At 44.2% G+C, this 11,799-nt stretch overlaps 2 protein-coding genes across 5 annotated transcripts in view; one reads left to right on the top strand and one right to left on the bottom strand.

Moving 5' to 3' along the window:
* Window positions 1-702: 702 nt before the first annotated feature.
* On the bottom strand, window positions 703-6,732 carry LOC131517469 (acyl-coenzyme A thioesterase 1-like). Its single transcript, XM_058739593.1, has 3 exons — window positions 6,162-6,732; window positions 4,399-4,601; window positions 703-2,024 (listed from the first exon to the last, which is right to left on the bottom strand). The coding sequence occupies exons 1-3, from the start codon at window positions 6,730-6,732 to the stop codon at window positions 1,425-1,427; spliced, it is 1,374 nt and encodes a 457-aa protein (XP_058595576.1). The 3' UTR covers window positions 703-1,424.
* A 48-nt stretch (window positions 6,733-6,780) lies between these two features.
* HEATR4 (HEAT repeat containing 4) overlaps window positions 6,781-11,799 on the top strand; it is a 49,223-nt gene continuing 44,204 nt past the window's right edge. For 3 of the 4 annotated variants that reach the window (XM_058739588.1, XM_058739584.1, XM_058739586.1), the window contains exon 1: window positions 6,781-6,895. The gene's annotated coding sequence lies outside the window, so the exon portion shown is untranslated. Of the gene's footprint in view, window positions 6,896-10,800; window positions 11,050-11,799 lie in introns of those variants that run through there. The other variant, XM_058739585.1, reaches the window with a different exon arrangement.

Below are 11,799 nucleotides of genomic sequence, written 5' to 3'. Positions count from 1 at the left end.
TATCTGAATCTGAGGCAGGATTCTCAGTAATGTAGCAATTTAGAAAAATTCAATGAAAAAACAGAAGAGAAAGGGATATATAAATAATATAAATCATAATCCATATTAAGAAAAAAAGATCACGTTGCCATGTTTACATCTTAATAATCTTCCTTTCCTCAGGGCACCTGGGTGGCTCAGTCGGTTGAGCATCTGATTTTGGCTCAGGTCATGGTCTCACGGTTTGTGAGTTTGAGCCCTGCTTTGGACTCTGTGCCTCCCTCTCAAAAATGAATAAACATTTTTAAAGAGTTTTAAAAATCTTCCTTTTCTTTTTCTATAATTGTAAATATATTTCCATGTCTGTGTGGATTTCCTGTGCATATGCTATTAAATTTGATTTTCTCCTATTAATCTGTCTTATGTCAATGTGATTCTTAGTCCAGCTAGAAGGACTTATGACAGGACAGGAATTCTTGCTCCCCGACAGTGGAGACAAGGCTGAGACCACTGAAAGGAAACAGCAACTTTATCTGTAATGTCCCAATTTTAAACTTTCATAAAAGTTGCTTATACTTAAGGCTCTCTTTTCATTCCTGACATTGTTTGTATGGAGACTTGTTGCGGACTTTGAGTCTGGAGTTCTCTCTTGTCCAGCAAGAGAGTGGATGCAGAATTAAATGTGAGAGAGGCTAATGTCTGGGAGGAGACAAGAGCCCTGAGTAAGGATCTTTGCTCTGTTTTTATTAGGATCAGAACGCTTACAAAAGTGATGAACATGCAGAAAGAGACCATGAAACCATGAACATTAACTCATGTGTGTGAGAGAAAGGGGGTTTCAAAGATATGTAGTGTTAAGGGTTTGGGTCAATACAAAACAAAACCTTTTCCGCTGAGCAGATGGTTGTTTACACAGGCATGAGGCTCTGTGTCTGTTTATCTTAACTTGCCTAAGGGAGAAGACAGATACAGCAGGCTACCTCAGGGTCAACAAGGCACCTTTCTTTGGCTAATTAGCTCCACTCTGGGCAGCTTCACCCTGCTGCTGTCTATAGCCCTGTTGACCTATTCTGGACATTCCTTCCTGTGAAAGCAGCTTTCTGCTTTTGTACTATGCTGGGAGCGCTTTTCCCTGTTGACCTAATCTTGGATGCTTTCATTCTGTGGCTTCCCATTCTTATGCTTTTGTACTATGCTGGAGGTGCTTTCGCCCTGTTTACTTTGGATACTTTCATCCTAAACCTTGTTAACCCATTGGTGCAAGCTCAGGGAATTCCTAAACTTATTCCCCACAGAGACTATTTTTAACAGTAATGTTATTTAAAGAGAAAGGAATAAAAACCCAAAAGTGTTAGCATAATACCTCAGATAGAATTGACTTTAACTGATACTTTTTAGCATATAAAAGTCTCACCCTCACAACCTTCAAATACTGGGTTATGTCTTCAAGAGAGTCTGTCTGACTTTCCCCCACCCAAGTGTTTGTGGAAGAAGGTCTGGAGCTGCTTCCAAGCATCCACCTGGGCCATGGCATGAGCCCTGGTCTCCCCTCCCCAGATGACAGGACCACCCACCAAGGTGTGTAGGGAAGCCTGGCACAAGGGGAAGTAAGGAGGCTCAATATAGTGCCCTGCCCCAGGATAACAGATGATCTGCGGCTTTTCCTTACCATGGGCCTGTAAGCGCTTAGAGGCCTCATTAGCATAGAATTCACTCTTCCAGTTGTGGTCATCCAGACCTACTAGGAACAGGAAGGCATTCTCAGCCCTTTCCACAGGAATGAAACTCTTCTGGTCATGTCCCTCCAAAGGGCTGTTCAGCACATCCAGAATGTCTGCCAAGCCGTCTCTGGTCAGCTTGATGCGACTTTGGTCGAAGCCCACAGGAGGCAAAGTTTCATCCTTGTAGTGTAAGGTTCCCCCCACATTGGCCACAGAGCCATTGATTATGACGGCGGCGGTGATGCCTTTCAGGAACGAGGCCATGGAGAGGCAGAGATCACCTCCTTTGGAACTCCCAAGCAGCCCAACTCCTGGACCCTTTACCTGAGAAAAGAACAGAGGAGAGAGGAGAACGAGTCCATGAACAGTGCAGCATGATCTGTAGTGCCTGGAACTGGATACCAGGCAGAACTGAGTCAGAATCTGGGCTCTGCCATTTGCCAATTTTACAACCTTGGGGTATTTACTTTTCTTCCTCTCTGTCTTTTTTTCTACAGTCTCTCCATCATCATTCTTGGGTGACTTCAACAACCATGTGGAGGACAGAGTAAATACTTTGGCTTCTCAGTTCCTTGACCTCAAACTTAAACAATGTTTTTTTCCCTACCCTGTCTCAGCCATCCACTCCCACCGTCATAACCTAAACTGAGTCATCATCAGTGAGTAGTTCATCTCTAAAACCTCAGCTTCAAGCATTCCACTCTCTGATCACCATCTTCAATAATTCCAGGCTAACCATTCTTGTACCACCCATTTCCACCTCTCGGTGGCCTTGACCACCACTGTTGTTTTAACTATCAGTATGTCTCTTGTGTTCTTACTTGCCTCTCACTTACTTTAGATTTCAAGCTTCTTTGTTATTATCACGTCCTTGTAACCACCCTTAACTCTAAGATCTCTCTGCCTTTGGTTATACTTTCCTGGAAAAACACTAACCTTGGTTAAACCCCCCTATTCACTTCCTCCAGGCCTGTATTTGTGCAAGTGAACACTGCTGGAAAAAAAACTACACATTTATGCTGACAGAGCTTACTTTCATTTCATGACCACAAATTTCAGATAAGCATCCATATTTCCCATCTATCCTGCCACATTTCACTTATGTGCGCTTCCCACTTCTGTAAAAGACTGTGTCACACCTCCTACCTCCTCAAGCCCCTTAACCTTTAACCTTGTTTCTTTCACTTTCAGCTCTTCATACTTGGTGGAGAAAATAAATAGCCCAGTAGGAACTGCTCCTCATTTCCCCCTGCGAGATCTACTTAGTGCCATGTGAACTCAAGCTCTATACCTTCTCTTCTGTTTCCAAAGAAGCATCTCTGTGCTTAACAAAGGCCCCCTGCTGCTTGTACTTGGGATCTCCTCCACTCTCATTCTCAAGGACTTCCCTCCTACAATTACATCATCTCCCTCTCCTCTTTCATAACTTTCTTCTCAACTGGCCCATTCCCATCAGCGTACTTAAATGCTCTAGTACCTCTTCCATTTTCACAACAGTCCCTCCACCTCACATCCACTCTGCCCTAGTTTTCTGCTCTCTTTTACAGCAAAATTTGTGGAGACAAAATTGTCTGTAGCTGTTCTTCTCGTCTTCCCTTTTCTACCTAATCCCCTCAGGGTAGCTTGGGTTTGCACTATTCCACAAGGACTGCTCTTGCCACAGTTACCAAAATCTTCTATTACAAGTGGCCATTTGAGGGGCGCCTGGGTGGCTCCAGAATTAAGGATCCGACTCTTGATCTCAGCTCAGGTCATGATCTCAGGGTCCTGAGTTTAAGCCCCACATCGGGCTGTGTGCTGAGCATGGGGCCTGGTTAAGTCTCTCTCTCTGTCTCTCTCTCAACAAATGACTAAACTTAAAAAAAAAAAAAACCCAAAACAAACAAAAAACCAAATGGCCATTTGAGTCACCTGTCAACAGCAGTCTTTTTTTTCCTTATGACTTCTCCAATAGCACCCTTGACTGGTTTCAACCATTTACTCCTCATAAAAGAAAAGTACTAGGAATTAAATGATATATTATTACCATCCCAATTTTTCGGAGGAAAGGGAGGCCCCAAGGTCATGGAACTAGTTACTAGTTGGTGAAATCAAACTTACATTTAACTTTAACTTTTGTCTGTCTACACTTTGTGCTGGTGCCATTACACCCTATCACCTTTTCTAAGAGTTCCACAGCTTCCCATCCACTGTGAGCTCTGAACTGTAAAATAAGTAAGGTGTATCTTCTGATCCTCTGATACTCTGAACCTATAAAGCCCTCAAAGCACTTCCTAATAACTAGCTTCTTTGGCGGCCCAGTTCTTCATTTAATACTGTGTTCTCAGAAGGGCCACAAAGAAGGGAGCATTGTTAGACACAAACATTTAACCTACGGCCTTCTGGAGATAAGTGATTACCTTTCCCTTTCCCTCTCCTTCCTGTATCGAACTTAGGATTCTCACATGTGTTTGAGCTGATTATAATAAACTATAAAATACTGGAATTTAAAATTCCAAACCGAAGAAGAACATCTTTAGTAGCAGAATATATGGTAACATATAATTGTAGACAAACTGTCTACGAGAAGTAACTATAAATGGTAATGTGTGTTGGGTATTGGGAGTAGCTGTCGTGAATTTGTCAAGTTGTATCAAAACCAAGAGCAGTCAGGAGAACACCTGATACACAGATCACAAAAACCTAGAGACATTCCAACCTCAGGATGATCCAGCAGGTAGTTCACAGCTTCTTCAAAGTACTCCAGGTGGAGGGTCTCAATGCCCCGGGGGAGGTCTTCATAGTTATAATAAGCCAGAGCCATCACAGCAAAACCCTTGCCAGCCAGCAGACAAGCTCGATATTCCAGAAGGCCACCTCCAGCTCCAAAAATGTCCACAATCCCAGGGAAGGGCCCAGGTTCTTTGGAAGAAGCAAAACACAAAACTGAACTATTTCTTAAACTCTTTGCAGTGGTGTCAAAAGCCATGTGTTGTCTACTTGGTGATGTCAAACTTTTCTGCTGACAATCAGAAATGTTAGAAGATCTCTGGCCTTCAAAGATCCAGACAGTGGCACAGGCTCAATCCACATTTCCCCTATGCCCAGAGCTTCAAAGCCCCATAGATTTTTTACAGTTAAGTATGCATTACTTTTCTAATTAAAAATAATTTACAAGTAGACAATGAAAACAGCAAAACCACTGCCCACTGCCCCCCCAAAAGTGACAATGCCAAATGCCAGAGAACATGTAGAGTAAGTGGAACCCTCATACATTGACGGTGGAAATGCAAAACAATACAGCCACTTTGGAAAACAGTTGAGCAATTTCTTATAAAGGTAAACATATACTTAATCATATGATTTAACAATCTCACTCCTAGGTGCTTACCCAAGAGAAATGAAAATTGGTGTTCATACAAAAACTTGTATGCAACAGTTTGCAGTGACTTTATTCGTAATCTCTAAAGACTTGAAACCCAGCCTGGAAACCCCCGTCCTTCAACTGTTGAATGAATAAAACTGAAGTATACCCACAGAATGGAGTACTACTAAGAAACAAGAAGAAACGATTGGATATACGGAGCATGAATGAATCTCAAATGCATTAAGCTAGACTCTGTTTATCGGACAGTTTTGCCATTTACACAAAAAGTTTATACCTAACATGCAAAATCTGAAAAAATGATAAGGCAAACACTTTACACCCAACACCTTAAGAAATAACTCAGTACTAACTATCCAAGCCCCGAGTATCTGTGCCCCTTCTCTCCCTTTTCACTATGCTGAATTTTATCATTCTCTTAATTTTCTTTACAGTATTACCACTTATACATGTACCTTAAACAGTATTTTATCTTGCCTATTTTTTGAGTTTTATTTATCTGAATGGAGTGATATTGAATGTGTTCTTCTGGGACTTCATTGTTTCACTCAGTACTCTTTTTGAAATTCATCCATGTTGATTTTTTTTTTTTTTTTTTTAGGGAAATAGCTTCTTTCCTTCCCTTTCCTTCCTTTCTTCCTTTCGAGGGGGGGGGGGGGGGGCGGAGAATCCCAAGCAGTAAGCACAGAGGCGTTGCGAACCCACCAAGCCTGAGATTATGACCTGAGCTAAAACAAAGAATCAGACGCTTAATGGACTGAGTCACCCAGGCGCCCTATACCAGTTTCCTTAACCTTGATATACTGTGGGAGTTAGAAGTAAACTTGCTATACTGAGAAACTATTTTAAAAGTCGTTAAAGACTTGGAACTACCTATAAAATGTTTCGCTTTTACTTACAACTGTCTTTTCCATTTCCTTATGATGTCTTCTAACTGACCTCTAAGTTTTGGAGCAAGAGAGCCACCTCCCCAGGCAGGGTACACTTTAACGTCCCCACAGACCTCTGCAATGTTGGGAGTTACATCCTTACTCTTGGTAGACCTGCAGGAGGCCAGAGAAAGGCAGACAGGACAGCCTGGGACGTAACGCACTCACCGGGCGGCAGGAAGAGCGTGCCGCGCACCCGGCCCGCGCGCACCGGCACCCGCCGCATCCCCGGCCGCAGGAAGTCGCGCTCCAGCACCGCTCGGCCCAGGAGCCGCCCGGCGTCGGGCTCGTGGCCCTCGAGCACCTCCAGCTCCACCGCGAAGGGCGTCTGCACGTCCCGCTTCACCAGCCGCACCAAGGGCTTCTCGGGCTCCAGGGCCCAGAGCAGCCCCATGGGCTCGAGCCCCGTGAAGCTGCCGCCCAGCGCTGGCGCGCGCGCCAGGTCCAGGAGGCCGCCGGCGTCCGCTTGGTACCGCGCGCGGGCCCGGAAGAGAGCGCCCTTCTCGTCGCGCAGGGACGCGCTCAGCGTGACGGGCTGTCCCGGAGCGAGGCCGCACACCGCGATGTGCACGGGTTCGTCCCAGCAGCCGCGGCCCGCGGGCTCCAGGCGCCAGGTCGCTGTCCTCCGGGCAGGTGTCCACGAGACCCGGCCACCAGACCATAGCTTTGGAGAGCCTGGCAGCTGACCCCATCGGCGGAGTCCAGAAGCTCGCAGCATAGCCGCAGAGGAGGCCACCATTTTGTCTTTTGACTTTTGACCTCATTTCAATGAACACCGTGGAGAAAGTTAGAAACCAGTAGAGACCCTCTAGTGGCAGGTTGCCTCAGCTGCATGCTGAGCGCCCTGTGCGGCCAAGGAGGACGCCAAATTGAGCTTGGAGGGCCAGACTCTTGCACATCAGGTCAGTAGCTTACTTGTAAAAAAAAAAAAAAAAAAAGAAAAAAAAAGCCAAAGCGGCGCCTGAGTGGCTCAGTCGGTTAAGCATACGACTTGGGATCAGGTCATGATCTCACAGCTCGTGATTTTGAGTCAAGTCCGGTTCTATGCTGACAGCTCAGAGCCTGGAGCCTACTTCAGACTGTCTCCGTCTCTCTCCGCCCCTCCCCGGCTGGCGCACTCTCTCTCTCTCTCTCAAATATAAATAAACAAAAAATAAAAGAAAGAGCGAAAATAGATATACATGAACTTGCTTTGCATACTGAAAAACCTGCACTTTTTATGTGGGATAAGAATTTCCTAGTTCTGCTTCTCATAAGCTTTTTGGCTTGTGCAGTGTTGCTGCACAGGGGCCGGCTGCTGGCTGTCAATGGCTAAGACAAGTGCAGGCCTGGAATTGAGTTTTATCAATTTGTTGACTGATTCACTCCCATTAATAATTATAGGGCGTTTCATTAAAAGTGTGCATCATGGTGTTTTGCTTGTATATTTACCTGTGTATATGCTTATCTTCTACACTATCCTACATTTTAGGGGCCTGGAGTCTTACTAGCTGTGTGACCTCAACCTCATTCCTTATAGGTGTAAAAATAGCCAGTTGAGATTATACTGCATTGTCAAGTTGCTGTATTTAGGCAAACGTGATCTCTTTGTCATCCGGGACATTTCACCTTTTCCCCACTTTTTTTTTTTTTTTTTTGAAGTCAAGTCTTTAAAAATTTTTTTGATGTTTATTTTTGAGAGAGAGAGAGAGAAAGAGAGCTAGAGCATGAGTGGGGGAGGGGCAGAGAGCAGGAGATACAGAATCCCAAGCAGGCTCCAGGCTGACAGCACAGAGCCCCATGTGGGGTTCAAACCCACAAGTCACAAGAGCATGACCTGAGTGTAAGTCAGATGAGACACTCCACCAACTGACCCACCCAGGTTCCCCTCCCACTTTTTCATAAAATCCACCCAGGAGTGGATATTTCATTAAACTTAACTTCAGGCCCTTTCCAAGGCCTTGTATTTGATTTTACATTCATGATTTTTCATATCCTTTTTATTAGAGAAATCTGCAAATTGTGTAAGCTTATTTCAAGCCCACAATTTGTGTTTGCCACTGCTCCCAATAAGGCCACCCAAGGACTTTTTACTTAGTTTCCAATGTTCTTATGTCCTGCTGGTCATTAATCATGCAACTCCCTATAGCTCTAATTACTTTTGCACTGGTTCTGTGGGATATTTCAGTGTATTTTGGGCACAGAATCTAAAGAAAGTAAATAATAATAGCTAGCTCTTAATCCTTACAAGAACCTTATGAGAAAATTAAGGCCTGGAGAGGTGAAATGATTTGTTAAAGATCAAGCAACTAGATATACTGGGATTTATATCTCTGCAATCAGATTCCAGAGTCTGTGCTCTGAACCATTGTGCTTTAAATGTCTTTTTTTTTTTTTAAGTTTATTTATTTTGGGAGCGCACACACAAGCACGAGGGAAGGGCAGAGGGAGAGACAGAATCCCAAGCAGGCTCAACTTGGAGCCTGATGTGGGGCATGATCCCATCACTGTGAAATCATGACCTAGACTGAAATCAAGGTGGACCCTTAACCAACTGAGCCACCCAGGCGTCCTGTATTTTGGGTAGTTTTAATTTTCTTCTTTGTCCATAATTTCTATCAGAAATAACATGGCTTTTATAATTAAACAGTATTTTTTTAATTGTATATAGCAACATAAAATGTACCATTTTAACCATTTTGTTTTAAGTGGGCTTCATGCCCAGAGCAGGGCCCAAACCCGTGACCTGGAGATCAAGACCCAAGCAGAGGGGTGCCTGGTGGCTCAGTTGGTTGAGTGTCTGACTTCAGCTCAGGTCATGATATCATGTCTGTGGGTTCAAGGCCCACATCAGGCTCTGTGCTGACCGCTCAGAGCCTGGAGTCTGTTTTGGATTCTGTCTCTCCCTCTCTCTCTGCCCCTCTCCTGCTCACGCTGTCTGTCTCTCAAAAAATAAAATGTTAAAAAAAATTAAAAAACAAAAAGACCAATAGTTGGACACCCAATGGACAGAGCCCAGGCACCCTCATTTTAACCATTTTTAAGTGTATAGTTAAATACACTCACATTGTTGTGCAACCATCACCACTGTCCATCTCCAGAACTTTTTCATCACCCAAACTGAAAACCCGCCCCAGCCCCTGGAAACCACTTTCTGTCTCTAGGAATTTGATTGCTCTAGTAACCTCATATAAGTGGAATCATTCAGTATTTGTCCCTTTGTGTCTGCTTATTTCAGTTAGTGTGTCTTTCAGGTCCATCCATAGATGTAGCATGTATCAGAAATTCCTTCTTTTTTAATGCTGAATAATATTCTGCTGCATGTATGCAACGCATTTTGTTTATCCATCTACTGATGGACATGGGGTTGTTTTCACATTTACTATTGTGAATGTACTGCTATGAACATGAGTGTACAAATACCTGTATAAGAGCCCCTGTTTTCAATTCTTTTGGGTATATACGCAGAAGTAGTAGGATTGCTGGATCACATGGTAATTCTGTTTAATTAAAAAAAAATTTTTTTAACATTTATTTCTTTTTGAGAGAGAGACAGAGTGTGAGCAGGGGAGGGGCAGAGAGAAAGGGAGACACAGAACCCAAAGTGGGCTAGCTCCAGGCTCCTTGCTGGCAGCCAAGAGCCTGACATGGGGCTCGAACTCACGAACTGTAAGATCATGACCTGAACCGAAGTTGAACCAACTGAGCCACCCAGGCGCCCCTGTTTTAATTTTTTAAAATGTTTTTATTTATTTTTAAGAGAGAAAGAGAGACAGAATGTGAGCAGGGGCAGGGCAGAGAGAGAGGGAGACACACAATCTGAAGCAGGCTCCAGGCTCGGAGCTGTCAGCAAAGAGCCCAGCGCGGGGCTAGAACTCACGAACCGTGAGATCATGACCTGAGTCGAAGTCAGGTGCTTAACTGACTGAGCCACCCAGGTGCCCAAATTCTGTTTAATTTTTTTTAAGTCTTTCAGTCTTTTTTCATCTCAGAGACCATGTCTTTTCACCCTTTTGTAAGGGTCCCAGGGTCTGAGCACAGCTTGAGCCCAGGCACTGAAGTGAGTGCTCATTTTCTCACTTGGTAGTGCTCATTTCTCTCAGTGGTAACCACCTGGATAGCATGGCCCCAGGTCAACACAACAGACAGAACCTTATGACCAGAAATCTTCCCTACTGTCAGGACAAATGAATTCTGTAAAGGAACTCCTGAAGACTAGTATTCTGGAAGTCTGGGATTTTACTATTAGAAATAGGGGATTTGAAGAATCCCTTTGTAAAAATAGTGTCATCAGCTGATAATCTAGCCAGGATTTGGGGACGAGGGGAGATGGAATTGAACTATGTGAAGGAAGGGGATTCAGTGGGGGGTGGTGATGAAGGGGGAACAGAAAAGACCCCAAAGACAGACCCATTCTACTTTACTGTTTGTTCTGTCAGCCTAGTGATCTTCATGCCAGAGCTGGGTGTTCATGTGTTCACTGCTTTGCCTTTTCTCAGCAGTACTTATGAAGCTTAGTGGGGGGAAAAATTGAGCAGCACACATCTAGGGGTTCATTTTCAAAGGATGACTAAGGAATCCATTGTGGCATCAATCAATAAATACAAGGCAATTTCCCGAAGTTGTTTACAAAAGGAAATTAAATAAATAGTCGAAGATACCACTGATTGAACCTGCAAATTCTGTGAGTAGACTCATGGAATTCTAAAGAGGTGGTTGCCTGGTAACCAATATAAACAGCTTTGGAACCTAAGAAACTAGGGAAGGTTTAAGATCCTTTCTTTTGATGACTGTGTTGTAGGAGGCCATTTTGAAGGTAATTTCAAAACACTTCTACTTTACCAGTACCTGAAAAGAGTTTTCGTCAGCTGAATGATATAAGACAGCCTGAAGTAGTTGAAAAGATTTTGATTAGGCGTCAAAAGGGTATTACTTCAGGTATCAACCACTACTGTGATCTTAGTCATGTTTTTCCTCTCTGGGCCTCAGTTTTGATATTTGCAAGAGATAAGAGTTGGAACAGAGTCATCTTTCTGGCAGTTACCTTAGTAATCTCAGGAGTCGGCAGTATATCTGTGTGAGTACATGGCAAGGAATAGTAATTAGAAAGTAGAGGGGGAAAAAATGAAGGAACTTTCTGATGAAAAAGAGGCAGCAGAGAGAGGGGTGTGAGTCAAGCCAGGTTGAGGCTGTGTTCCCTGATCCTGCTCTCCCCACCACCAAGCTTCCTTCATATATCCCAAATATAGCTCTTGCGGGGGCGCCTGGGTGGCTCAGTCAGTTGAGCGGCCGACTTCAGCTCAGGTCATGATCTCGCGGTCCGTGAGTTCGAGCCCCGCGTCGGGCTCTGTGTTGACAGCTCGGAGCCTGGAGCCTGTTTCAGATTCTGTGTCTCCCTCTCTCTGACCCTCCGCTGTTCATGCTCTGTCTCTCCCTGTCTCGAAAATAAATAAAACGTTAAAAAAAATTAAAAAAAAATTAGCTCTTGGGGCTATGGCTTCTCTCAATTTAATGTGTATGAACACCTGTGAGAGCTGGTTAAAATACAGATTTCTAGGCCTCACTTGCAGCCTACTCAATCAATATTCTGGGGTGTAGCACACAGGATTCCTCATTTTTAAAAATTTTTTAATGTTTATTTTTGAGACAGAGACAGAGCACGAGCAGGGGAGGGGCACAGAGAGACAGAGAGACAGAGAGACAGAGACAGAATCCAAAGCAGGCTCCAAGCTTGAACCCACCAACCGTGAGATCATGACCTGAGGCAAAGTTGGACACTTAACCAACTGGGCCACCCAGGCACCCCTGGGATTCTGCATTTTAACAA

The sequence above is a fragment of the Neofelis nebulosa genome, chromosome 7 (assembly GCF_028018385.1).
Source record: "Neofelis nebulosa isolate mNeoNeb1 chromosome 7, mNeoNeb1.pri, whole genome shotgun sequence".
Taxonomy (NCBI): domain Eukaryota; kingdom Metazoa; phylum Chordata; class Mammalia; order Carnivora; family Felidae; genus Neofelis; species Neofelis nebulosa.
The sequence above is the reverse complement of the archived record's forward strand: the minus strand, read 5'-3'. Positions and strand labels throughout refer to the sequence as shown.